The following is a 23,571-nucleotide window of genomic DNA, read 5'->3' as shown; positions in this document are numbered from 1 at the left end:
AACCCAATTAGAGGAAAAAGTGGGGAAGAGTCTGGAACTCATAGGCACAGGAGACAACTTCCTGAACAGAACACCAACAGCCCAGGCCTTAACATCAACAATTAATAAATGGGACCTCATGAGGCTGAGAAGCTTCTGTAAGGCAGGAGACACTGTCAAGAGAACAAAGCGACAGCCTACAGACTGGGAAAAGATCTTCACCGACTCTTCATCTGACAAAGGTCTAATATCCAAAATATATAAAGAACTTAAGAAATTAAACACCACCAAACCAAATAACCCAATAGAGAAATGGGGCGCAGAGCTAAACAGAGAATTCTCAACAGAGGAATATCAAATGGCTGAGAAACACTTAAAGAAATGCTCGACCTCCTTAGTCATCAGAGAAATGCAAATCAAAACGACACTGAGATTCCATCTTACACCCATCAGAATGGCTAAGATCAATAACTCAACTGACACCTCATGCTGGCGAGGGTGTGGAGAAAGAGGAACACTCCTGCATTGCTGGTGGGAATGCAAACTAGTACAACCACTTTGGAAAGCTATCTGGTGCTTTCTCAGAAAAATGGGAATAGGGCTTCCTCAAGACCCAGCTATTCCACTCCTTGGAATATACCCAGAGGATGTACTACTACACAACAGGGACATATGCTCAACCATGTTCATAGCTGCCTTATTCATAATAGCCAGAACTTGGAAACAACCTACGTGTCCCTCTATAGAAGAATGGATAAAGAAACTGTGGTACATTTACACTATGGAATACTACTCAGCTATTAAAAACAAGGAATTTCCAAAATTTGTGGACAAATGGATTGAACTAGAAATTGTCATAATGAGTGAGTTCACACAGAAGCAAAAAGAGCTAAATGGTATATACTCACTTATATCGAGACACTAGTCCAAGGTGTACGTCCCCATGAAAAACTGTACCTACCAGAATAGTGGGTAAGAGGGGAGGACATCCTATTGAAACTTTAGGTGTGAGAAGCCTGGGAGAAAGAGGAAATGGAAGGATCCAGTAGGTCCTGGAAAACTACAAGCGAGTCTGGGCCCTGGGGCCCTCCGCAAACTGTGGCAACAGCCAAGGAAAAAATAGGCAGTAAAAACCTTGAACCCCTACCCGGACTAGCTGATGGACATTCTCCACTGTTGAGTGGAGAAGGAGATCTAACTTTCACACAAACTCTGGTGCCCCATATTTGAACATGTCCCTTGGACAGAGATGCCTGGTGGCACTCAGAGGAAAGATAATAGGTCACCAAGGAGAGACTTGATACCGTATGAGCATATTCAGGGGGAGGAGGTCCCCCTCAGACACAGACTTAGGGGAGGGGAGGGGAGTAGGGGGGAAGTGGGAGGAAGGGAGGAGTGGGAGGATACATGGGATGGGCTAACAACTGAGATGTAATATGTATAAATTAATAAAAATGTATTTTAAAAAAATGAATGAAGTGTTAAAGTCCCCTGTGGTCACTGTATTAGGTCAGCTCCTTTCCTCTGCTTTGTTAATAGGTACTTCTCACATATTGTTTGTGCTCCACTATTGAGTGCAGATATATTTACTCTGTACTCTCAGTTATAGCCACTGGTCTTTGTCACAAGCTATGGTGAGAGAAAAATGTGACACTTCTGTCATTCTCTCCTACTTCTTTGTCTAAACTTCAGTCTGAATAATAAAGTACAATCTGGCAGCTGTATCCTTACCAACTGCCTTTACGTAGCTCCAAGCCACAATTTACATTATTTCCTGGAAGGCTAATATTTCTTTCTATATTGCAATTTTAAGCATGCCAAATAAAACACATTATTGATATAAAGTTACTGAACATTTTACAAGTTATTCTTATTTTAAACCTGAGAGCTCGCTAGACCCTAATTGAGGAGCTCTTAGAGGGTGATGGCACTGAGGGAAGGAGAGTCTGTTTTCTTTGCTAGTGTGGCCTGAGGAAGGTTACTTTGATGGATGGTCCTATACTTGCATGGGTATGGCCAACACTAGCTGTAGTCAGTGAGTCATGAAAGAAAGACAAAAAGAAAGAAAGAAAGAAAGAAAGAAAGACAAAAAATAAAGAAGAGAGAGAGAGGAGAGAGAGAGAGAGAGAGAGAGAGAGAGAGAGAGAGAGAGAGAGAGAGAGAGAGAGAGAGAAGGTAGACATGAATTTGGGAAGGTGTTAGAGAGAAGTCTCTGGGAGGAGTTGAAGTGTAAAATGGGGAGTGGATGTAATATAAATATATTTTATTCATGTATGAGATTACAAAGGAATCTAAGTAAAAATATTAAATTAACAAACAAACAAACAAACAAAAACACTACCACCACCATCACAAAAAACAACAACCTAAACAAAACAAAACATCTTGCATTGCAGGATGCCTGGGTCGTTAGATGCTACATACTCACCGCTCACTGGTAAGCTCTTGACCATGTCTTTAAATTCCATTTCTGAAACTTTTAGCCCCATATTTTTCACCAATGAGTCCAGTTTGTTGACAGAAGCCTTTCCTCCTTATGGGGGAAAAAGACCATGAGGAAAATTTGATACCAAAATATGACAAATACAGTTATCTCCTGACTATTACATCTTTTTAGTGGAAGGTTCAAGGTCCATAGAGGCCAATTTAAGTGTACAAAGTCATGAAACGGGGAATATAAAACTTATTTTCTGAGTCTTTTAAAAATAGAATCAGTCATGATAAACAGCTTCCGGCTCTGTTGGGCTCAACCCTCTCCTACGCTATGTGTCTCTTCTCTCTCAAGCTGCCATCCCGCAAACAGTCATGGATCAGGTAATGCAATTTGTTGAGCCAAGTCGACAGTTTGTAAGGACTCAATTTGGCTGGTTAAAAGATGCACAAACCTGATAGAAAAGAATTCCAGAAGATCGCCATGGCCACAGCGTTAGGATTCGCTATCATGGGATTCATTGGCTTCTTTGTGAAACTGACCCACATCCCCATCAATAACATTACTGTGGGTGGCTGAGTCTCATCATGGGAGCTAGTGAACAAATGAGGGTGTGACAAGCTCACGAAGAGTTGCCTGCATACTTTGTGTGTCTTTCTTTTCTTTTCTCCTCCCTATGAATTTTCCTATTTCTAAATTAAAATAATTTTAAACATTTTTTCCATAACAAACATAAGATTTAAAAATAAAATAGGATCAGTCATATTTCAAATTTTTAAAAAAAGAGATATTCTTATCTACCTATCGATTGAAAAAATAAAATCCCTAATGAGGAATTTTGCAAAGTGTAATGACCATTTGTTTCTCTGGTATCTCTGTGAATTTTCCTAGATCTGAAACAGATTTTTAAATTGTAAATAATTTTGCTATTCACTGTTCAGGATGCAGACAGCATTATAGTAGATGCCGCATGGGTAGCAAGCACAGATCTCTAGTAGAGATAGAGAGACACGAGAGATTGAAGAATTGGTGGTTCAGTGACTATAAAATGTTATAAATGGAAAATACTGATGTCAGATTTAATTTGCTTTGCACTCACCTTTAAGAGACCTCAGAGAGTTCATCAATCTATTATGGTAGAAATTTCCATCAGCTGTAAGAAAAAAAAACACATTTTAAGTCAACATAGGATGAGCTAGGCCAATTTTGGGAATTGTTGTCAGTGAACTATTAGCACTAATTATCCTGAAACAAGTATCTTAATTTCTGTTCACCTCCTTTATTCCCTCTTAGGACATTTCAATATTTTTTTAAAAATCTTATTGCAAGAATCAAACTTCTTTGTGGAAATGAGGAAGAAAATGGGCTTTTGAATTTTGAGGTTGACATTGAAAAATGTTTTTTTATAAGCTTGTTTATTTTTAATCCATTCACTTTACATCCCGATTTTAGCTCTCTCCCTCATCTCCTCCTGGTTCCACCCTCCCTCCCTCTTTCCCCTCATCCCTTCCTCTAGTCCCCAGAAAGGGAGATCCCTCCTCCCTGACCATCTGACCCCAGCCAATCATGTCTCATCAGGACTGCCTGCATCCTCTTCCTCTGTGGGCTAGCATGGCGGCCCTACCAGGGGGAAGTGATCAATAAGTGGGCAATAGAGTCCATGTCAGAGACAGCCCTATGCCCCATTTTATGGGGCTCACATAGAGACTGAGCTGCCTATCTACTACATCTGAGCAGGGGGTCTAGGTCCTTTCCATGCAAGGTCCTTGGTTGGTGCATCAGTCTCTTGCAGGTCCCCTGGGCCCAGATTATTTGGCTCTCTTGTTCTCTTTGTGGAGCTCCTGTCCCCTTCAGGTCCTTCTACGCCCCAACTCTTCCCTAAGTCTCCCTGTGCTCTGCCCCAAAGTTTGGCTATGAGTGTCAGCATCTGTTTCAATTCCCTGCTGGGTGGAGTCTTTCAGAGGACCTCTATGGCAGGCTCCCTTCCTCTTCCCTCTCTTGAAGCACTTCTGGTGTCTAGTCTACTTGTCCTTCTGAATGAGAATTAAGCCTCCTCCCTATGGTCTTTCTTGTTATTTAGCTTCTTTAGGTCTGTGGATGGTTGTGTGGCCATCCTGTACCATGTGGCTAATATCTGTTTATAAGTGAGTATATGCCATGCGTGTCTTTCTGGGTCTGGGTTACCTCACTCAGGATGATCTTTTCTAGTTCCACCCATTTGCCTGCAAATTTCAAGATTTCGGAGTAGTATTCCATTGTGTAAACACCAACAAACCAAATTAATCCAATTTAAAAATGGAGTACAGAGCTAAACAGGGAATTCTTAACAGAGGAACACAGAATGGCCATTAACACCTAAAGAAATGTTCAACATCCTTAGTCATCAGGGAAATGCAAATCGAAACAACTCTGAGATTCCATCTTACACCCATCAGAATGGCTAAGATTAAAAACCTCAAGTGACAGCACATGCTGGTGAGGATGTGGAGAAAGGGGAACACTCCTCCATTGCTGGTGGGAGTGCAGACTTGTACACCCACTTTTGAAATCAATCTGGTGCTTTCTCAAAAAATTGGGACTAGGGCTTCCTCAAGACCCAGATATACCACTCCTGGGCATATACCCAAAAGATGCTCCATCATACAGCAAGGACACTTGCTCAACTATTATTCATAATAGCCAGAATCTGGAAACAACCTAGATGTCCCTCAACCAAAGAATAGATAAAGAAACTGTGGTACACTTGTACAATGGAAAAATGTTTTATGTGTTTGAAGGCTTTGCCTGCCTGTTTCAATGCACACCATGTGAGTGTAGTGCCCACAGAGGCCACAGAGGGTATCAAATCCCCCGGAAGCAGAGTTACAGATGGTTATAAGAAAACATGTGGGTGCTGGGACTCAAACCAGGGTCCTCTGCAAGAAGAGCAAGTTCATTTAGCTGCTGAGCCATCTCTCCAGCCTTCAAGGTTAATGTTTTGACCTAATGCAGTAGATTACAGGTTTAAAAAAAAAACCAGACAATTCATATGGATACAAAGTGTGAAAGGCAAACTTTAAAACTTTCAGAGGAAAATACAGGATATTTTTACAACTTCTCAGTAAAAATACATAAAATTCAAACCTTAAAAGGAATTTGCATAAATTTAAAGAGCATATCTATCAAGATGAAACTATAAAGCCATGTCAACATCAAGGACTATTTTAAAAAATATAAACAAAAATTTAGTATTTAAAACAGGAAAGCAAAGACAGCCAACTTTACTACTCCTGCTTTATAAATAAAGCTTTACTGGTGCACAGCTATACCAATTTAAAAAAATCTATTAACCATGGATAATTTTGGCTTACAACAAGAGAGTGGAGCAGTTTTGGTAGAGGCAGTGTAGTGAGAACATTTGCCATCTGGCTTTTTGCAGAAACCATTTGCTTGCCTCCTGGCATGGAATACAAGGAACTTTCACAAAGAAGGAAATAGATGCCAACTGGCAGAATACAAGACAAAAATCACAAGATGGGCACTTTGCAAAGGATGAAACAACTGTTTATAAGTATGTGAAAATATTCATGAAGATAATATTGTCTAAGATCATACATTAGCAGATACTCAGTAATATGAGGCCCTGGGACGTGAAAGGAGAAAGGCTTCTGGAGTAGTTACGAATTTGCTAAATATTCTGGACTCAACCATCCTTTACAAGCATGGTTAGGATTCCAACCAAGATGTAGGTACATTCTCCAAGGATGCTTCTGCCCTAGAATCTATTTCTTTGCCTCTTTAAAATTGTAAAGACAATGAAAAAAATGAGGAAGGCTTAGCTATGTGACTCAGAGGGCAAAGCGCCTGCTATCAAGATTGTGACCTGCGTTCAATCTTCAGGAAACACACAGTGGAAGGGGAAATGTGCACACTTACATATAATAACAATGTTTCAGAGGAACATAGGGAAAGTTCTAGAAGTAATGTGTTCAGTACCTTGGCCATGGATGGCAATGGTAATATGAGGGAAATGTGTACATTAAACACATGTGATGTTTTGTCTATTAAACTAGCAGTAGAAAACCATGAATAAAATCATGGAAACATGTCAGCATGCTGGCACACACCTGTAATCGCAGCTCTCAGGCAGGCAGAGGCAGGTGGATCTCTGTGAGTTAGAAGCCAGCCTGGTCTACAAAGTGGGTCTAGGGTAGCCATGTCTCCAAAAAGAAAACAACAACAACAAAAACAAAAAAACAACAACACCAAAAAAGAAAAACCCCAAACCAACCAAACCAACCAACCAACCAAACAAACAAATATGGAAACATAGGCCCTTCTCAATTACAACAAAAAATATAGGACAAGGTACTTATAAGATAACAGTGCCAATACTGAGTCGAAGGAGAGCTGGTTATTATAACAGGAAGTATATATATACTCAGTACTTTAGAAAGCTATCCACTAAAAAATGTACACATTTATTCATTTATGTATATGAGTGTTTTGCCTGCGTGCATGTCTGTGTACTATGTGTGGTCAGCAGAGGCCAGAAGAGGCTATCAGATCCCCTGGGATGGGTTTATAAATGGCTGTGAACTACCACGTGGGTGCTAGGAATTGACCCCTCTGCGAGCACAGCAAACGCTCCTTACCACCAAGCCATCTCTCCAACCCGCCTAGAAGCATTTTAAAAGCCAGTTTCTGTCTTTCCCTTCTCAGAAGGGCAACTCGACGAATCAGTGGTGAGTCAAGTGAGAGCTATTCCTCCTCACCACGGGGAGCTTTTTCTCCCTATAGAAAAGCATTGTCTTTGCCTATGGAAGTGAAGAAACGGCCCAGTTGGGCTGGCTTACACGGTGTACCTGGGCCGAAGCGTCCCTGATGACAACTGCTGCTTAGGTGCTTACCGTCAACAGGGAGATTTTTCATCAGCTCTGCATATTCCTGCTTCGTGAGCTCTACTCCCATGCCTTCTAGAATCTCTTTCACATCTTGGATATTTTCTTCATTTCCTTAAAAAGAAGAAGAAAAGGTAACATTCATATGTTACTCTGAGACTAGACAGTATTTTAAAATAATTATTTGTGGGCACTGGCTGCCCTTACGGAGGACCTGGGTTTGATGCCAGCACCCACAGGTAACTCTTGTTACAGAGGATTTGATGCTTTTTTTCCTGATCACCCTGGGTACCAGGTATGCATGTGATGCACAGATATATATGCAGACAAAACACCCATGCGTATGAAAATAAAATTTAAAAAATATAAAAAGAGAGAGAGAGGGAGAGAGAGAAAGAGAGAGAGAGAGAGAGAGAAGAAAGAAAGAAAGAAAGAAAGAAAGAAAGAAAGAAAGAAAGAAAAAAGAAAGAAAAGAAAATTTTTGTGTCAGGTGCAATGGCTCATGCCTCTAATTCCATCATGCAGTAGGTAGAGCCAAGAGATCAAAAGTTCAGTCCTAGCATGGTCTATGCAGTTTGAGGCCAGCCTGTGCTATACAGGAGACCCTGCTTAAAACAATAAAACGAGGGAGCTGGAGAGATGGCTCAGTGGTTAGAGCACTGGCTGCTCTTCCAGAGGACTTGGGTTCCATTCCCGGCAACCACACGGCAGCTCACAGCTGCTTGCACTTCTAGTTCCAGGGGACCTAACGCCCCACACAGACACACATGCAGGAAAACATCCACGTGCATAAAATGAAAACAGCAAATCATTAAAAATAACTAAAATGAAAAAAAAAAAAAAGAATGAACAACTGTGACTATTCAGTGTTATCACCTCCTGATAAGGGAACAAAAGTGCAGGCCCCACGTAGGTGCTTCTAATGCAGCTAGAAAGAGGTGAGTTTCCTCCCTTTGTCCTAGTAAGTCAGGTGGTTTCAAACAGATATCAAGCATAGCATTCAGGAAAGCCTTTATTTATTGAAGAGTTCATCTTATATTTGGACAACTGATTAAGGTAATTTTATAATCAGACATTCAATGGCTTTGTTATTCAAATTATGAAGTTTAGATTTTTACTAAACACTACTCATAATTTATAATTTCGTATTTTTCAAGGCACAGAGTACTACAATTACGTTAATTAAAAATTTAATATAGAGGACCAAATCTTACTATTAACAAAAACCAGGAGAATTATCCTTAAATATATATATTTCAAATTATGACTGTGATTAGGTGTAAGCAAGCATAGACGAGAAGAGCAGGGCCGTTGGGTTAGTTACTGTTTAAGGGTAAGAATGACAGCCTTGGATTTGTAGACAACCATGTCTCACCTGTGACTTTCTTCACTTCATTCATCAAGTCACGGAAATTAACTTTCCAGTCATCTATAAGAGTAAATATTAGGGCACAAACATTGTTAAAGAGAAAAATATGCAAATACGATTTACTTGACTTAAGCAAATTCTCCCTATTCTGTCTTGAAAATCATCTTTTAATTTTAATGACCAGCTCTTAAGAAGTCATGGCATATTAGGAAAAGGCAGGCTGTTTCCATTTCTTACCTAGAAGGATGTTAACATTATAATAATTTGGTTTGTGTGGTTTTCTAGTTATTATTGTTCTCTAATTAAAACACTAGCTATGAAGAATACATGGACTAAAATGCCAAATCATAGACAAGTATTTTTAGAAAAATTAGGTTTTCACAGCTTACAAAAAGCATGAAGATTCCAATAGGATGACAAAAGATGAGCCATGTAAACGCTACACACCGTGCTGTGCACCAGGCCTCTGAGCCATGTAAGTGCTAAACACCATGCTGTGCACCAGGCCCTTGCAAGGCCAAACCAGACCAACTCCACTGAGGCATCTTGAAGGCAGTCCATATCTGCTGGAGGTGTGTGAGCCCTGGTTTGATGCTGTTACTTTCTGCCCATATGTTCTTTTACGTGGGAGCCTCACTAGAGGAGTTGTGCCCCTTCCCTGAAACTCTCTTTATTGTGGGACCTCCAGAGGACTGCCTGATGGGGCTTCCTCAGTTGGTTTCGGCTGGATGTTTTGAACATCTAATTGATGGTCCATGTGTCTGACTGCCTCTTCTTTCCTTTTACTTTAGACTGTAATAGACTTAATAACTTTAAATAATCTAATCCAAAACAGAAACTTGGGCTTGAAAATTAAAAGAACAAACCTAAGAAAAACCCATCAACGTACAAAAGGTCTAAGAGCTCACTAAGCTAGTTTGCAAACGATGCTCTACAGAAGGCAGAGCTGTTGATTGTAAAGTTCACCGTTATCTGGTAGGGCTTCCTGTAGCCGTTGAAGCTCCTTTTCCGTGAGTTTCATTCCTATGTTTTCCAGGACAGTGTTTATTTTATTCTTCTTAACTTTTCCTCCTTAGAACAAGATATAAAGAAGAACTGTATTAGACCGAGAGATGTCAGAACCATATCAGAATGACAGCTTCACCCTACTAAAATGCAAAGTACAGAGAATACAATGCATTTCTAGATGCCGATACCGCACTGGGCTGTGAGTGAACCTTTAGAGCCCTGTATTAACTGACTTGACATTGGTAAAACCCAGGGAGTGGTTTATGGAGCTATTCCTGAAGGCAATTTAATGGGGCGCACAGCAGAGGGACGTGGAAACAAGCAGAACTCGCCTTCGCGGCTACTCTGAAATGTCTACAGACCTACTTATCCATGATTGAAGATAGCTTTTGAATAGAGATTATTTTTTAAAAATACCGCCCCCAAAACCCCTTGTATTGGTTTAAAAATATGCACCTGTCTCTGTAAACTGCTTGACAAGATGCTGTTATAGAGGACCTGAGTATAGCGTCCTGACGCTGAACGTGATTTGGGGCTCTCAGTGTATGGAGAAGAAAAATGAATTAAATTTGTAAATCAAGGACCCAAGGATGAAAGCAGCTAGATGTCAGCATGGGGCCGACGCCGCCAGGGGAGTGCGCAGTGGGGCTCCCGACAAGCGGGGAGTGTGCAGTGGGGCTCCCGACAATCAACGCTTCACTTAAAAAAAATATGAACATTGTGTTTTACTTACATGTATTCCTGTATTGAGACCATTGGATCCCCTAGACCTGGACAGTTGTGAGCTGCCATGTGGGTGCTGAGAACTGAAGCCGGGTCCTCTGGGAGAGCAGCCAGTGCTCTTAACCGCTGAGCCATCTCTCCAGCCCCCAGTGCTTCGTTCAATTTACTTAGTGATAACATTTTCAAATTATAAAGTGTGAAGCATCACCAACTGTCACACTGAATTCTTCAAGAAATATCCTGGCCAACTTCTTCCAAAGATGCCAAGGACCACCAGGAAGCACCCTTCCTATAGCTGGAGAAGTACCCTTCCTACATCCTCTCAACAGGTGTCAAATGTAGAGCTTCTAGCTCTTTAATCACGCCCCGCCCCCAAATTCTTCCTCTTTTCCGAAGCCATTTACTGGGACACTTGAAGGGGCAGAAAACCCCCTTCAACCTATAACCTTATGTATTAGACTACAGTTTGTTTCAGCTGGGTGTCATTAAAATTATGTTCCGGATATAGAAACCCCAATGAAACAATAGGCTTTACTCCACCAGGCTTGTCAGCTAACGGCACCCGCCACAAGGTCTCATGACCTGAGTTCAACCCTTAGGACCCACGTGGTGGAAGGAGAGAACCAATTCCCACAAGCTGTTCTCTGACCTCCTCGTGTACAGCATGCACACGTGCACGCACACACACGCACACACACACACACACACAGTTCTTTTAAGAGGAAAGTAACGCTTGGTATTTCTGACAGTTGGTGTGATTATCTTGGGGTCACCTGCACCCCTCTAGCTAATCCTAGAATAATTTGTGCCACTGATGTCATATTTTATATATCTACATAGAATTCAAATGACAATTTGGCAGTTTGTTTTGAAAAAAAATATAAGAGATTATGAGACCTTTCACAAAGATTAAAAACAAGTCATTGTAGAGGTAAAGTAATATTTATGATAAAGAAGGTAAATCTGGGCACAGTGGCGCACACCTGTAATTCCTACACTCAGGGAGGATTTCTGTGAACTTGAGGCCAGCCTGATCTATAAAGTGGGCCCAGGACAGCCAAGGCTACACAGCGAAACCCGGACTCAAAAAACAAAAAATAAGAAAATAAATTCAGAAACTATGGTATAACTCACAACCTAAGCATCAATTCTCCAACTGCGTGTCACTCACCTGGGAAAGACTTTATCCCACTCAACAATCTATTCTTATAGATCTTCCCAGAGTCTGTAATAAAAAACATATTTAACGTCAAGCAAAACGTGGCCTGTACAGACACACTCAGTAACACATATGTCTTACTTTCAGGAAGAATTTTTACTATTTGTTGAATGAATATGTTTTTATGCCCCAATAAAACCTGACTAATTTAGAAATGAGAGTCATCAGTCTGACTGAGTGTGTAATTCTTGACACCTGTGATAATTTTTATTTCTGTATTTTAGAATTCCACGCATGAATACAATGTTTTTTAAAATCACATCCACCTCTTTTGAACATTGTTCTGTGTCCTTTTCTTAAGTTTATGTCCTTTTTCCTCTACAGTTATTATTGTCATAGATAGTTTTGTATATATCTTACTGAGTCCAATCAGTGTTGCCACATATGTGCCAATCGGGCTGACCACTTGCACATGGGTAATCTATCAACAGGCTTTGCCTTTCGAGAAAACCAGCTCTCCCACCCTCACTGGCCTTCAACCGCCTGCAGCTCACAAACTCTTAGCAAAATAGCTGTCTGCACCCGAGTCCATTTTAATAGGCTCAAATATGCTGATGCTTTTTCATCCAGTTCTAAAAATTTCCTATATCAGAAATATTATTTTTTTAAAAAAGTTTCCTTTTATTTTTCTTCTTAGACCAGTGCTGCCCCAGGCTAGATGGGTTGACAGTACAAGGCCTACTTGTGCTCTAACGTCCTGAGTTGAGAGTGAGAGGGTCTTTCACGCACAACAAAAATTTGCTTATACAAATGTTTAAAATACAGTGTATTAAAGAAGAAACCCTCGCGCGGTCTGGTCTCGCTGAGAAGAAACCCTTGCACGGTCTGGTCTCGCTGAGAAGAAACCCTCGCGCGGTCTGGTCTCGCTGAGAAGAAACCCTCGCGCGGTCTGGTCTCGCTGAGAAGAAACCCTCGCGCGGTCTGGTCTCGCTGAGAAGAAACCCTCGCGCGGTCTGGTCTCGCTGAGGGCCCACCCCGCAGCTCACCGTCCGTAGGCAGCTCACTGATCAGCTTCACCCGCTCTCTGTCTGTCAGCTCAAGGCCCATTTTGTTCATCATATCAGGAAGCAGCCGCATATCAACCTTTGGTCCTTCGGAAAATGTGAAATACCAGCATCTTAAGTATTATAGAATAATTATTTCAAGAAGCAAGGTAATGTTAGAGAAGGATATATATATATTTTTAAATCGGACTTGCTTATGTAGAATGCTGGGATGTATTTTAGGATCTGGGAGTGAGTCAAAGGAGAGAGGAACACGTTTTATCTGAATGATTTCTAATTAGAATATCTGAGTCAGTTCATTTATGCATCTTACCAGAAAACACTGTATATTGTCTTTCTTTATGGTTTTTTTTTTTTTAAATAAATTGTATTATTTGAACTCTGGTGCCCCATATTTGACCACATCCACTGGATGGGGAGGCCTGGTGGCACTCAGAGAAAGGATAGCAGGCTACCAAGAAGAGATTTGATGCCCTATGAGCATATACAGGGGGAGGAAGTCCCTATCAGTCACAGTCATAGGGGAGGGGAATAAGGGGAAAATGGGAGGGAGAGAAGAATGGGAGGACACAAGGGATGGGATAACAATTTAGATGTAATGTGAATAAATTAATAAAAAATATTTTCTAAAAATTGTATTATTTGCCCTTGACATAGATAGTAGCAAAGTGTTTTATGGTTGTTACTTGATATAGTCTGGTTTGGGTGTTTATTAATAATGCTTTAATAAATAATCCTGCCAGAATAAATGCCCTAGAAAGTCCACAGGGTTAATGTTCTCTACATTTAACCAACAAAGGGGCAAAAGGATAAAAACCACACATTTTACCAAAAAATTAAAAATTAAAACAAAACAGATCAGGACTAGACTATACTATGGCATGAAGTCTGAGGGCTTAGTTACCAAACGAGCTCCCACTCACCTGAAAATAAGTTTAATCCCTTTAACAAGTTTTTCATTGCGACTCTTCCATGTACTATAGGGAAAAATTCAAGTAAAGAAATGTATCATGTGACTTGAAAATAGGAAGGGGAAAATGTTTTAGCAATATGTCCAATACTTCTGTAGCTTTTCCTTCTCTGGGAGAATGAGTCAGAATAAAGAAACAAAATGCTAAAAATTTAACAGTTTCAGCAATGTGGCTGCCATTTAGTTCTTCTACAGAACTCGAACCTTCCACATTCAAGGAGTAAGACTCAGAGGCATTTATGCTACATAACTTTTATTTAGATCAGATCACTAAAACAGAATTTTGATATGTTTTGTACTACTTAGTGATGTTTCATTTTGGAGTTTACTAGCCATTTGCTCATGTCATAGGTCCTCAATCAGTATTTACCCATTTTTTTCTGGGCAGATTTACTAACTCTTCTGAAACATAAGTGATAACTGTGAGGTGTTTCTGAGTGGGAGGATACTTACTGATCAATTAACATCTGGCCAATAAAAGTGACACCTCTGTCACAAGGTGTTTAAAGTATTTCCCCGAGTAGGTGTCAAGATTAATGTAGTCAGAGTAATATTAGAGACTGGCCATGAGGGGGAAGAGATAGAGAAAGGCAGAGGAAGAGAGGGAGGGCAGGAGGGGAGAGGGAGACGGAACGTGAGAGAATTATTGCTAGTCATCAATAAAAGGACAACAGCTCATTCCATGGGAGTCACATAAGAGGAATCTTAAAGCTCCAAGAAACATTTGAAAAGGTTTCATAAATAGCACATCAGCAGTAATCAGATCGACATACTGAAAACCTCGATGCTGAAACAGACACCTTCTGAAGAACAGATGGTCAAGACTGCGATTAAGCGATAAGGATCATCGCATCCACAGATCTTCATAAGCACATAATGACAATACATAAGTTTATGGGATTGATAATTGTTTCTGTTGTAATAGTTAAGCTGTGTCTGATTTTTTTAGCTTAAATAGAAAGGGGGAAGATGTAGAGGAGTTTTAATCCCGCAACATGGCTGCTCTGATCATATCTAAAGACCTTCTAGGTCTGTGTGACCCAGCTAGAATATAGACACAACTTTAATACCTAAAAAATAGAGGTAAAGTTAGTTTGTAGAAGGAAGAACCATGTTTAAAAGTGACATTTAATGAAGGGCAGACAAAGTGATAAGTCAAAGAAAGATTTGACAGAATGAGTCGGAGCTAGGATATATCTAACTTTCATGAGAGCAGACAGAAGGGTAAGCTACTTAAGAGCAGTACAGGGGAGTCGGGGGCACAGTAGGGAGAGCATAGAGAAGACAATACGGCAGAGTACAGTGGAGAGTTCAGCAGAGAAGGCGGTGCAGTAGAGATAGGAGTAGAGTTAAGTGCAGTAGAGCTGAATTTGTGAAGTTCGATGAGGTTCAGAAGCAGAGCAATTCAGAAGTCAAGAGAAGCCAGTTTTAACCAGTCAGCATGGAGAGGGCTTTTAGCCAGGAGTTTTTCCTGTGGTTAACTTTCTCCTGCTTTGCTCTTTTGTGATGGAATTACTCTGTGATTTGATGCACTCAACTGCTATCACTGTCCCAAGCAGAGGCAGCTGAGCCCAAGAATACACTGCTTAGAGCAGGGGGAGCAGCTCGGAGTGGAGTGATGTGCCAGCAAGGCTGACGTGAACCCTCTGCTGTGTTTGCCCTGTGCCAGCTCCCAGGGTTTGCCATGGCTTCATGGCAAAAGGAATGTGTGCTCAACCTATCTCTCCCACTCCTTGTTTTGTTGTCTCGGAGGGTGGCATATGTCTGGGCTAAGTGGGGTTAGAACTTGTGGAAATGAGCATTTCAGTGGATGGCTGGGCGCTTACATCCCTCTTCCCTTTAGCATTCATTCCTTCTCATTGTCAATTTCTATGCAATTTAATTTTAATATTTTAATTGTACTGTCACTCTCTGACGCCTTCTAGTTGTTTTTTTCTTTCCTCTAGCTTTTACCATCCTGGTAGAATACCTAGGTACACTGTTTACCACACAAATGATAAAAACTTTATCATGAATGACAAAAAAAATGAGGTCATCACTTCTTTTCATATTTAAAAGAAATTCCAGTTATGCCTGATGAACTTTAGGGGTTGACTAACTGATACATGCACACAAATTCCGAATTGTCTTATTGACTTAGACATGTCTCAAATGCTCACCGTCAGTAGGCATGTTAGACGTCAGATCCTTAAGTTCGTTATCAGTTAGCTTGTACCCCATATTTTTCAAAATGGAATTGATTTTATTGACATTGATCATCCCATCTAGGAAAATAGAGAGGAATTAGTAAAATCTGACAGATTCTAACTCCAAAGCTTTTCATTTTAATTAAGGTTTCCAGTTTTAAAAAAATTGTTTGGGCAACAAAAAGATCAATGATGAGCTTACAGTGGAATCTATGTCCTCAGTGTGACCCTGGCGCTGTGCTTACAGAGCCTCCCGTGGAGCAGCATAAAATCTCACCAATTAAACTCTGTCAAAGGGAACTCAAAGTCAATGTTTTCCTTTCTTTTCTCTCTTTCTGGAAGTAGGGATTGAACTCAGACTCTGCTCATACCATCCAAGAGCTTTGCCATTGAGCTACAGGACTAGCCCTGCTGTTCATTTTCAAGTGGGCTGAACCATCACTTTGATTTGTACTAGTAAAAAAATTTCATCTTTTCACTAATAAGTAGTTGTGTTTTGTTTGCTTTGTAAAAGTATACGATTATCTCAACTCCTACCCAAACTGTCTGGATAATTTCCCCTTTGCTTCGTTTTCTTATACAACTTTCTTTTTCAACAAATAGGAACCAAATAAAAATAAATAAAAACAAACACTCTAATGTAAAGATTCTTTGGCAACAAACATTTATAAGGGAAGATTAAAATGTAGGCAAGATAATGGGTCACCTCTGTTTTTTATTATGTGCTTTACTTACAATTACGAGACTTCAAATCATCCATTAGCCTGTTCTTGTAGACTTTTTCATTGGCTACAAGAAAAATAAATCAGGTCATACACAAACGAGCCATGTGGAGAGTCACTAAGGCAGCAAAAGTAATAATTTAAGGTAAGAGAAATTAGTGACTTGTGGGGAGATGTTGTTCCCTTCCACCATGTGGGTCCTAGGGAAGGAACCCAGTTCATTACACGTGGTGGCAAGTGCCACTGGCTAGCCAGTGAGGTCTGGGATCTGCCCGTCGCTATCCCTGCTCTTCCCATGGTGTTAAAGTTTTAGCACATGCTGCCCTGCCCTGCCGTGCCCTGCCCTGCTTTTTATGTGAGTGCTAGGGATTTGAACTCAGGTTCTCATGCTAAAACACTATCGCGTCACTTTTCTATTGCTGGGATAAAACACTATGACCAAGGTAAGTTATAAAAGAAATAATTTACTTTGGAGTTCATTATTTTAGAGGGCTAGAGCCCATGGCCATCATGGGAAGGAGCATGGCGCCGAAGCAGTAGCTGAGAGCTCATACCTTGAGATACAACCATCAGGTAGAGAGGGATAACTGGCAATGGCATGGGTTTTTGAAATCTCCAAGTTCACTCCCAGAGACACTCCCTAAAATAAAGCCAAACCCCCAATCCTTCCCCAAAAGTTCCACTTAGTAGGGACCAAGTATTCAAATATGAGCTTATGAGGCCATTTTCTTTCAAATCACCACACACGGCAAGCGTTTTACATATTTCTCCAGCATATTGATATAATTATTTTTAAGATGAAATTGGATTATTTATGACCTTAAAATTATTAAATTTATTCTCTAGGAGTTTTCATACTGTGGACACTTGTATATGATGCTTTTTTTTTAGTTGAGTCTTTTAAAAATACATTTTTTAATTTTCAAAAAGTTATTTTATGTGTTTGGATATCTTGCCATTATGCATGCTTGTGAACCAAATGCAGAAGAGAATGTCAGATACCCTGGAGCTGGAGTCACCGATGGTCATAAGTTGCCATGTGGGCAGTTCCCTGGAAGAGCAGCCAGTGCTCTTAACCGCTGAATCATCTCTCCAGTCTCAAACTTTATTTATTTTTATTTTATTTTATGTGTGTGAGTATTTTGCCTGAACGTATGCATGTGTACCTGATGTCCTGGGAGATGTGAGGAGAGCACTGGATTCCCTAATGTGTGGTTATGAGATGCCTTGTGTGTGTTAGGAACCAAAGCCACGGCCTGTACAGGAGTAGTACTGCTCCTACCCACTGGGCCACTGCTCCAGGCCCCTCCCAACCTTTCACATTTTAAAAGTTATTTCTCTCTTCCTTCACTGTCAGTCTTCTTATGCAATTTTATTTCCTCAAGTGTTTCATGTTATTATGTTAACAACTCCCTCTCTGGGTCTCTGTCTCTGTCTCTGTCTCTCTCTGCTTACCTACCATCTATCTATCTGTATACCTGTCTATTTGCCTATAATTACATCATGAAATAATCCATCTGAATTAAAATTTGAAAGTATTTTTGATGCATTTTAGAATGATTTTATATACATTCTCAGAAGCAATAAGAATGTACATTACACCCAAGACTCCGTTCGTATTTTACAACACTTACCAGTGACGGGCAGCTGTTCTAGGAGGGCTTTGCATTCCTTGTTTGTGAGAGTTATTCCCATTTCCTTTAGGACATTTGTCATATCACGAATATCAACGTCTCCCCCTTCAACATCATAGAAACAAGCATATGTTAGTGCCAAGAAAGCTCTCCTACCCCCAAACACGTGCTGAGGCCTCCTCAGTTACAATAGCTGTATGACTCACACAAGCGTTCCAAGCGCACATAAGTCTCATGACTTGGAACAGGAATATAATTTTCACTGAATGTAATAATAGTCATAAAGATGCAGTTTACAACAGGTAGATTAGTATATTATGGGTAAAAAGTTGCATTCATTTATCAGAATCCTACTGTGTTATCTTTATGAAAAATGTTATCTTTATGAAAATCTGTTTATGATTTTCTGTACTAATTTAGATGTTTTAAAGTCAATGATAACTCTTATCATAGTAAATATACCAGAGGCAAAAGACTTTATCAGGAATTTGTATTGAAATAATGCTACACAACAGTTGCAGGTAGTTCATCAACACAGGAAAAAGGAGCAGAGTAGGAAAATGGTCTGTAGAAACTAACCTGTAATAGCTTCGACTGTTTCTAGCACCTTGCCAAGATGAATCTTTCCATCAGCTACAAGAAAAAGCCATACTTAGCACAAGACATTAAACATTAAGAATTGAAGCCTATCTCAACTTAATCTGAATCAATCAAAACTCCATGTACAATAAGGACAAGAATATATTCTATCTTTGGTGGAGTATTGACAAAAAAGCATTTTGTATTTTTTATGTTCACAGAAATATTAAAATAATAGGCTAATGAGGTTGGATGGGTCTCTGAATACTCATATTTCTGGTGCAAACCCCATAATCTTTCCAGCATTTATGTTGTCAGTAAAGTTTTCACCATCTTCTCTCTCTCTTTCTCTCTCTCTCTCTCTCTCTCTCTCTCTCTTTCTCTCTCTCTCTCTCTCTCTCTCTCTCTCTCTCTCTCTCTCTCTCTCTCACGCAATCACACGCACGCACGCACACACACACACGGCTTGTCAATCAGGATCAAAACAGCTGCACAGTTTTGGGCTTGTTGCATCGGAACAAAGCTATCTTAAAGAAGGTTATGAGGACATGGCCCTAATTAACTTGTACTAGTTAGATTTATTTATAGTCAGGTGATTTTTTTCCCCTATACTTATACCGGTTGCCTCGAAATCACAGGGTGCACATAGAGTTTAGGCAATTATTAATGAATCTCTACTCTTTCCCATCAGAAGCTGCAACTTAGTTTGTTTCCTCTCTATTTAGTCTGTTGATTTTTATTCATTTATCAAGCATTTCATTCTCTCCCTGTCTTCATCTACTATATCCTGTACGAGATAGAACACCTCTACTGTATTTAAAGGTGACACTTTTTTATTTTAGTTGTTTTAAAGTAAAAACAAAGTTTACTCTTGTTAAAATAAAATAAATAGGTTGCCATTACTCCATGATTGTTTCTGAACTCAGAATCCTTACACAAGTAAACTGTAACTTAAAGGTATTCCATTTCACTGACAGATTTGGGAAGAAAAAAAAAATCTAAAGAAAATACAAGTTAACCCAATTGTTTACAGCTTCGAGCCATTAGTCACAGAGATCATACCAAAACAAGGCAGTTGCCTCACTAGAGCTAAGCGGGTAAATTAAGTGCCCCACATGGCTATCTCTGGCCTGAAGAGGCTGAGGCAGGACAATGGTAAGTTCAAGGCCAGCCTGGGCTACTTAGTATGACTTCATTTCAGGAAAAAAAAAAAAACCTGTCTGCTGCTCACACTGCTGAAGTGGCTGGCTCTCTGAATCCTCTGAATGTCTGGTTTTGAGGAGTGGCCCAGGTTTTAATGTTCAAACTCTGTTGAATTTTTCTTTTACTTTGTTTTTTATTTTTTATATTTGGTTTTTCGAGTCAGGGCTTCTCTGTGTAGTCTTGGGTGTCCTGGACTTTCTTTGTAGACCAGGCTGGTCTCAAACTCCTAGTGATCTGTGTGTCTCTACCTCCCGAGTGTTGGGATTAAAGGTGTGTGCCACCACGCCTGGTTTATTCTTGGTTTTTCGAGACAGGGTTTCTCTGTGTAGTCTTGGGTGTCCTGGACTTGCTTTGTAGACCAGGCTGGCCTTGAACTCCCAGTAGTCTGCCTGCCTCTGCCTCCTGAGTGCTGGGATTAAAGGTGTGTGCCACCACAGCCGGCTGAAATTTTCTTTTAAAAGCCCTAATACACAATGCTCTTAAATAGGGACTTGTTTCTCCCTTACCATTGAAAAATGACTTTTTATCCATAAAATATCACTATCTGGTATTTACTCCTGCTCACAAGACCACAATGCCAATCTCTAAAATCCACTGCGATGCACGCACTCACCTGTAAGTGGTAGGTTTTCTGTCAGACGCTCGTGTTCTTTATCTGTGAGTTCAATGCCCAGGCCTCCCAGAATGCTGTCGAGGTTACTGACTTTAACCATCCCTCCTTGGGAAAGGAACAAAAAAGAATAATGAAGGAAATACGTAATGGTTCCAAAACATCCAATACTCAGGCCACCAAAAGTATAAACATATGATCTATTTGTATTAGCAGCTACTCACTGAAATTTAGCTCAGCATATTGGCTTTAATACAGCAGAGCGTTTACAATGGAAACAATGTGCTTCAAGTTATACAGCTTTGATAAGTACCTGTCCAATAAGGTAAGATCATAGCAAGGATAGAGTTGTCTTCACGGGGCACAGAAGGAGAACACTGGGCGAGCCTTCCTCTAAAACAGGGTCACAGCAGCACACGAGAGTGACAGCTCTAGTTCCTGATAGTCAACTTTGCTTCGTTGGTTCAGTTTAAGATGAATAAAATAAAATTATACCCAATTTCTCCACCTGAATGTCACTGACAATACATTTATTATCACAAAATCCTGCAAGGAGCCTTGCTAACTGGCATTACCCCAGGAGGCTGAACTGTTGGGCTGGCTGCGACCTGAAAGACACTTCTCTAGCCACACACTAAGAGGCAAAACCTGAGAGTGTTTTCCCTTTCCTCCCTGTTCTCTGTAATCTATTGTGTTGATGAATGATGCAAGGAAAGGAGTGAGGAAGCAGCTTAGCTACAACCCAGGCTTTCTGCTTCATTCCTTATTTGTTAATTGGCTTTAGGAAAAATGATATAGTATAAAAATAATGAAAGAAAATTTGATATGTGAAATAAGTTAGCAATCCTTCCAAAATGCTACTGGTGAATTCACAGAGAAATGGGTAATATTTTTATGTTCCACTCTGTGTGTAATTAGATTTTTAAATCATTATTGGAGAGTTCAACAAAAAAAATGTTCAAGAATGGACATCTTATAATGATATAATATGGATGATTATACCAAAGTACTGAGCGTAGGAAAGGAGAAATCTAAATATAGAGACATGCGTTGACTTTCTAGCAGATTCTTCTGCCAATCACACTTCTGACAAACCTTTCATAGACTTCACTTCCTCCAACATTCTCTTCTGAGACACCATTCTAGCGTCTACAAGGGGAAAAAAAAGTGAAATTTATCTCCCAAGGGAAAGAAAGTTACACAGTTACTGAGCAGCTGGCTAGTTCCGGTAACTAAGAGTTTGAAGTTTTTTTTAGAGAAATCTTCCCTAACATCCTATGAAATAAAAATAATTTCTAAAAAGTACATTTTCTTAGTGACAAATATATATATATATAGTGAGGAAACCGATGGGGAGATATGCAGAAGCTCTCGCGCTCCCCCTGCCTCGTCTCCTGCCTGTGCTCTCCTCGGCTCTCCTTTCCCTCCTGTACTTGGCGCTTAGTACCCTGAGGGGGTCACACTGCAGCAATTGCATCAATTCTGACGTATTGACTAGCTTGGTGACTCTTGGATTAAAACTCTGTGGCAGAGGATGTAAATTTTCCTATTCGCTTTCTGCACTTTGGAGAAGGAATAATTGAAGGGACGAGTTTAGAAGAGCAAGCAGCACCCCCCAGGAACCCAGTCCCCTGATAGGCGCTTGTGTGGCTCACCGTCCTTGGGGAGGGCTTGCCAGAGCTTCTCTTCTTCTCCTTCACTGAGCTCAACCCCCATGTCTCTCAGAACTGTTCGCAGATCGCTGGCGTCAACCTTTTCCCCTTTTGAAAAACAGTAACATTAGTATCTGGCCATTTGGAGAACAATCTAATCATGTCCCGTCTTAAAACTCTCATGTGCTCTATCTCGTCAACCTCAAGTAGTAAATTGGAAAAAAAAATCACCTTCAATTACAAAGAATTATGGGGAACCCACAGGCAGAAGTATTGTCTTTTAATTTTAGAAACTGGATGCTCTCTTAGTGATATTTGTGGGTGGCTAAAACAGCTGACCAGTGCTTTTGGGGAAAAAAAAAGAGTCCTTAGCAAATTAGAATGGGATGTTTGTAATTCTGGAAGGAGAAACCAATAGAGAGATTCTTAATTATCGATTATTGTCTTCCCAGTGGCACTGAGATGTGGATCCCAAAAAAACATGTTTTTAGCTTGATATTTACTATGTCCATCAAGACGAGGGTTATTTGAATTCTGGTAAAGTGGATGATATTATTGATTTATGAAAAGTAGCTCCTTCAAATTTCTTTTCAAAAATAAAACACTTAAATTTTATTATTAAATCTAAGATAGAGCCCAAATAAAATTTTAGAGCATCTATTAGTCAAAACACACATAAAGCAAAATATGCCAATTGGATACCTTGAGAAATTATTTTTAACATCAACACACATCAATTGAATACTCACCAGTATAAGCTTTCAATGAACTTAGTAAGTTTCTCAATTCAACCTTCTCATCACCTGTTAAGAAAACATATATAAAAGCCAGGCTGTGGTGAGGCACCTCTTAAATTTGCCAGCACTCAGGAGGCAGAGGCAGGTGGATCTTTGAGTTCAAGGCTAGCCTGGTCTACAGATCGAGTTCCAGGACTGCCAGGATACACAGAGAAACCATGTCTTGGAAAAAACAAAAAACACAAAAGAAAAAAATATATATCTAATATAGATATGCATATAACACTAGAGTATGAAATGGAGATAGTATTTATAGACTCTGTAATTTTATTCTATGTTTTTCCATCTTGTGAACTAGAAACCTTGTATCATGATCACCAGAGCATGATCTATTATGGGATGGGAAATTTTACTTGCAACAGTCAGGGGTGAGTTACAGTATTAGATACCTTCTCCCATAGTAGCTCATTGATACGTCTATGCCTCAGAAAACTCTTTATTCTGTCAACACTGTTCACATCAAGACAAGCACCAGGATTTACAAATTGAATGTGCTAAAATAATAATGTTTCAATTTGTATTTTAAAAGTATATCTTATGCATTGAGTTGGTATTTTATGTCTCCAGTTTCTTATTCTTTTGTCAAGCAGAAGTAAATAATCACT

The 23,571-nt window shown here is 40.0% G+C and overlaps 1 protein-coding gene and 1 pseudogene across 2 annotated transcripts in view; one reads left to right on the top strand and one right to left on the bottom strand.

Moving 5' to 3' along the window:
• Window positions 1-23,571, bottom strand: part of EFCAB3 (EF-hand calcium binding domain 3) — a 354,012-nt gene that overhangs the window by 198,808 nt on the left and 131,633 nt on the right. The window contains exons 62-77 of the mRNA XM_084748227.1: window positions 22,919-22,972; window positions 22,173-22,277; window positions 21,613-21,666; window positions 20,521-20,625; window positions 18,705-18,758; window positions 18,126-18,230; window positions 16,505-16,558; window positions 15,743-15,847; window positions 13,537-13,590; window positions 12,596-12,700; window positions 11,562-11,615; window positions 9,626-9,730; window positions 8,666-8,719; window positions 7,300-7,404; window positions 3,510-3,563; window positions 2,408-2,512 (exon numbers count right to left, since the gene is read on the bottom strand). Coding sequence (XP_084604353.1) covers window positions 2,408-2,512; window positions 3,510-3,563; window positions 7,300-7,404; window positions 8,666-8,719; window positions 9,626-9,730; window positions 11,562-11,615; window positions 12,596-12,700; window positions 13,537-13,590; window positions 15,743-15,847; window positions 16,505-16,558; window positions 18,126-18,230; window positions 18,705-18,758; window positions 20,521-20,625; window positions 21,613-21,666; window positions 22,173-22,277; window positions 22,919-22,972 — 1,272 coding nt within the window. The remainder of the gene's footprint in view (window positions 1-2,407; window positions 2,513-3,509; window positions 3,564-7,299; window positions 7,405-8,665; window positions 8,720-9,625; window positions 9,731-11,561; window positions 11,616-12,595; window positions 12,701-13,536; window positions 13,591-15,742; window positions 15,848-16,504; window positions 16,559-18,125; window positions 18,231-18,704; window positions 18,759-20,520; window positions 20,626-21,612; window positions 21,667-22,172; window positions 22,278-22,918; window positions 22,973-23,571) is intronic.
• On the top strand, window positions 2,707-3,034 carry LOC311579456 (protein transport protein Sec61 subunit gamma-like; annotated as a pseudogene). The gene has a single exon. The product of its transcript is annotated as a protein transport protein Sec61 subunit gamma-like (transcript).

The sequence above is a fragment of the Acomys minous genome, assembly GCF_964271855.1.
Source record: "Acomys minous genome assembly, chromosome: 12".
Taxonomy (NCBI): domain Eukaryota; kingdom Metazoa; phylum Chordata; class Mammalia; order Rodentia; family Muridae; genus Acomys; species Acomys minous.
Note: the sequence above shows the minus strand (reverse complement) of the source record. Positions and strands in the feature narration are given on the sequence as shown.